At 40.5% G+C, this 2163-nt stretch overlaps 1 protein-coding gene across 1 annotated transcript; it reads left to right on the top strand.

Annotated features, from left to right (window-relative positions):
• On the top strand, positions 1 to 2162 carry selenoe (selenoprotein e). The gene is made up of 4 exons (XM_032515924.1): positions 1 to 210; positions 530 to 606; positions 860 to 938; positions 1833 to 2162. Exons 1-4 carry the CDS (start codon positions 103 to 105, stop codon positions 1974 to 1976), a joined length of 408 nt encoding a protein of 135 aa, XP_032371815.1. The 5' UTR covers positions 1 to 102; the 3' UTR covers positions 1977 to 2162.
• The last annotated feature ends 1 nt before the right edge of the window (position 2163 follows it).

The following is a 2163-nucleotide window of genomic DNA, read 5'->3' as shown; positions in this document are numbered from 1 at the left end:
TGTCCACCTTGAGAAACTGTCCAAGTGGATTAAAGGGTTAGATATTGTCAGTAATAACTTAGGCAAAAGCACTCAAGGGTACTAATTTGTCAGAAAAAAAAAATGTGGGCCTTCTTGGTGCTCACTTTTGCCCTCGCTGTTAGGGCATCAGACACCAACAACGACACAGCGGTTGAAGAAAAGCTCAACATCGCCAGAGGTAAACTGCTGGTGAGTACAGATAGAAATCCTTTATGTACTTTAACTTTAAACTTTCAATATGCATATCTTGTCATGTCCTTAAAATGTTTAGGAATTTGTGGTATTGGTGCAGAGACAATAAAGGTTGAGATGGCAAGAGAAAGAGAACACTTTAGCCTAAATAAATAAGCAAATGAGTAAGATGGGAGGATAAGCCATGTGCTGTCATGTCAGTATGCATTATGTTGAGATACAAAACCTATTTCTGGCACCTTTGATCAAACAAATAACAAAGCGTGCACAAAGCTATCTGTCAGGCTGTTTTAACTGTCTGTTGTTTTCACTGCAGGCTCCCAGTGTGGTGGGATGAGGCATAAAGAAAATGCCCGAGCTCCATCATTTTCTTCTGGAGCGCTGGGCTTTATAGTATCCTTTTAATCTTCTGTTCCTCGGGCTGGATGTTAAGACCTGACCTTTACAACAAAACTTTCTCACAACCTCTTTTATACACAAAACAATGTTTTTAGCAAGTTGCCAAGTCCGGTGCCAACTCTATGAGCTTTCCAACAAGCTGTGCTCTTCCAAGTTGAAATCATGTTGAGTGAGCCTAAAAATAGCAATGTGCTTTATTCCTTACTGCCTACCTGTTGTTTTCCTTGATCCGTTCTTTCCTGTGTAGCCACAACTTGGAATATGATTCATCGGAGGAGAAGAATCCCCGTCTGATACTCTATAATGAAAAAGACGAGGTTGTAAAGGTAAGATGTGAGTTCAGGGATCTTTTACACATCTGCCTTGTGATGGGGCTTATCTAGGGAGCTCCAGGATGTCAAGACAGATTCATGTATGGAAGTTTTATGACTGCTGCATCTGATATCGGATCATCTGTCAGATTTCAAGTCACACAGACCGAGTGTGTTTGAAAGAGCGAGACAGAGTTACAAAAAAAAACAGATGGCAAGAAAGAGTGAGAGTAAGGAAGTATATAAATTAGGGTTTCTGACAACTAAGCAATATGTTCTGTACTGAAATAAGACAGTTGGCATGAATAATGATGTGAATTTGAACTATGACTTTTTTATGCCCTGAAATTACAACTGTTATTTTTTTGGAGTAGAATTTGCAATCAAGACAGTAGGAGACAATTCAACCCTCCAGTGAAACCAATACTAATGAATTAATTTAGCGTTAACCTCTTTTAAATTCACAAAGAGCCCTTACTGGGATCTAAAAGTAAACTTCTCACATACTTTACTGCTTTCTTGGGGTTTCCTCCTTTAATTTGCCTCATAATGTTCATGTAGGAGTTTTTCTTTTGTCACATTCATTGTCTACTTTTTCTTGTTTCCATTTATTTTATAATGTGGGCGGCTTTTGAGAGAGTAATTTGACTTCATAAGAAGATGCATTTCAGAGACTAAATTACTGAATAATAAATGAAAATAAATGTGCAAGGAGGGACCTCTATATCAGTGACTGAACATGTTTGAATAAAAATCCAATTTTGGGCAACCAAATTAATGTATCAGAATAGACTAACCTGGAAAAAAAAACCATACTTCTCTGCCTACCTCTAACTGACACTGCATTGCTGCTTTTCAGCCTTTATCCACGTGTCTAAATGCATGTGTGTTTCCTTCCCAACACGTCAGACTGTTCCCGTGAAGAAAATGAAGGCAGACGAGATCAGCAGCCTGTTGGACTCACTAGGTTTCTACAAGAGGTCCCAAAAAGGGGAAGAGGTGCCAGAGGAGTTCCAGCATTTCCCCCTGCGCACCCCTAGGGACGAGCTGTGATGACACCTTGTGGCGGAACTCTGCCGCTGCACCCCGGTCACATTAATGACGAGTGGGGCCCCAAGGCCAAATTGATAAGCCAGGCACCATTCTGAGGACTCGCTGGCCGGGTGCGGTGTGCAGTGTGTTAGTCATTGCTGTGTAACTCAGTTTTATGTCCTTAAAATAAAAAAGTCCATAAAACACC

Source organism: Etheostoma spectabile, chromosome 5 (assembly GCF_008692095.1).
Source record: "Etheostoma spectabile isolate EspeVRDwgs_2016 chromosome 5, UIUC_Espe_1.0, whole genome shotgun sequence".
Lineage (NCBI taxonomy): Eukaryota > Metazoa > Chordata > Actinopteri > Perciformes > Percidae > Etheostoma > Etheostoma spectabile.
Note: the sequence above shows the minus strand (reverse complement) of the source record. Positions and strands in the feature narration are given on the sequence as shown.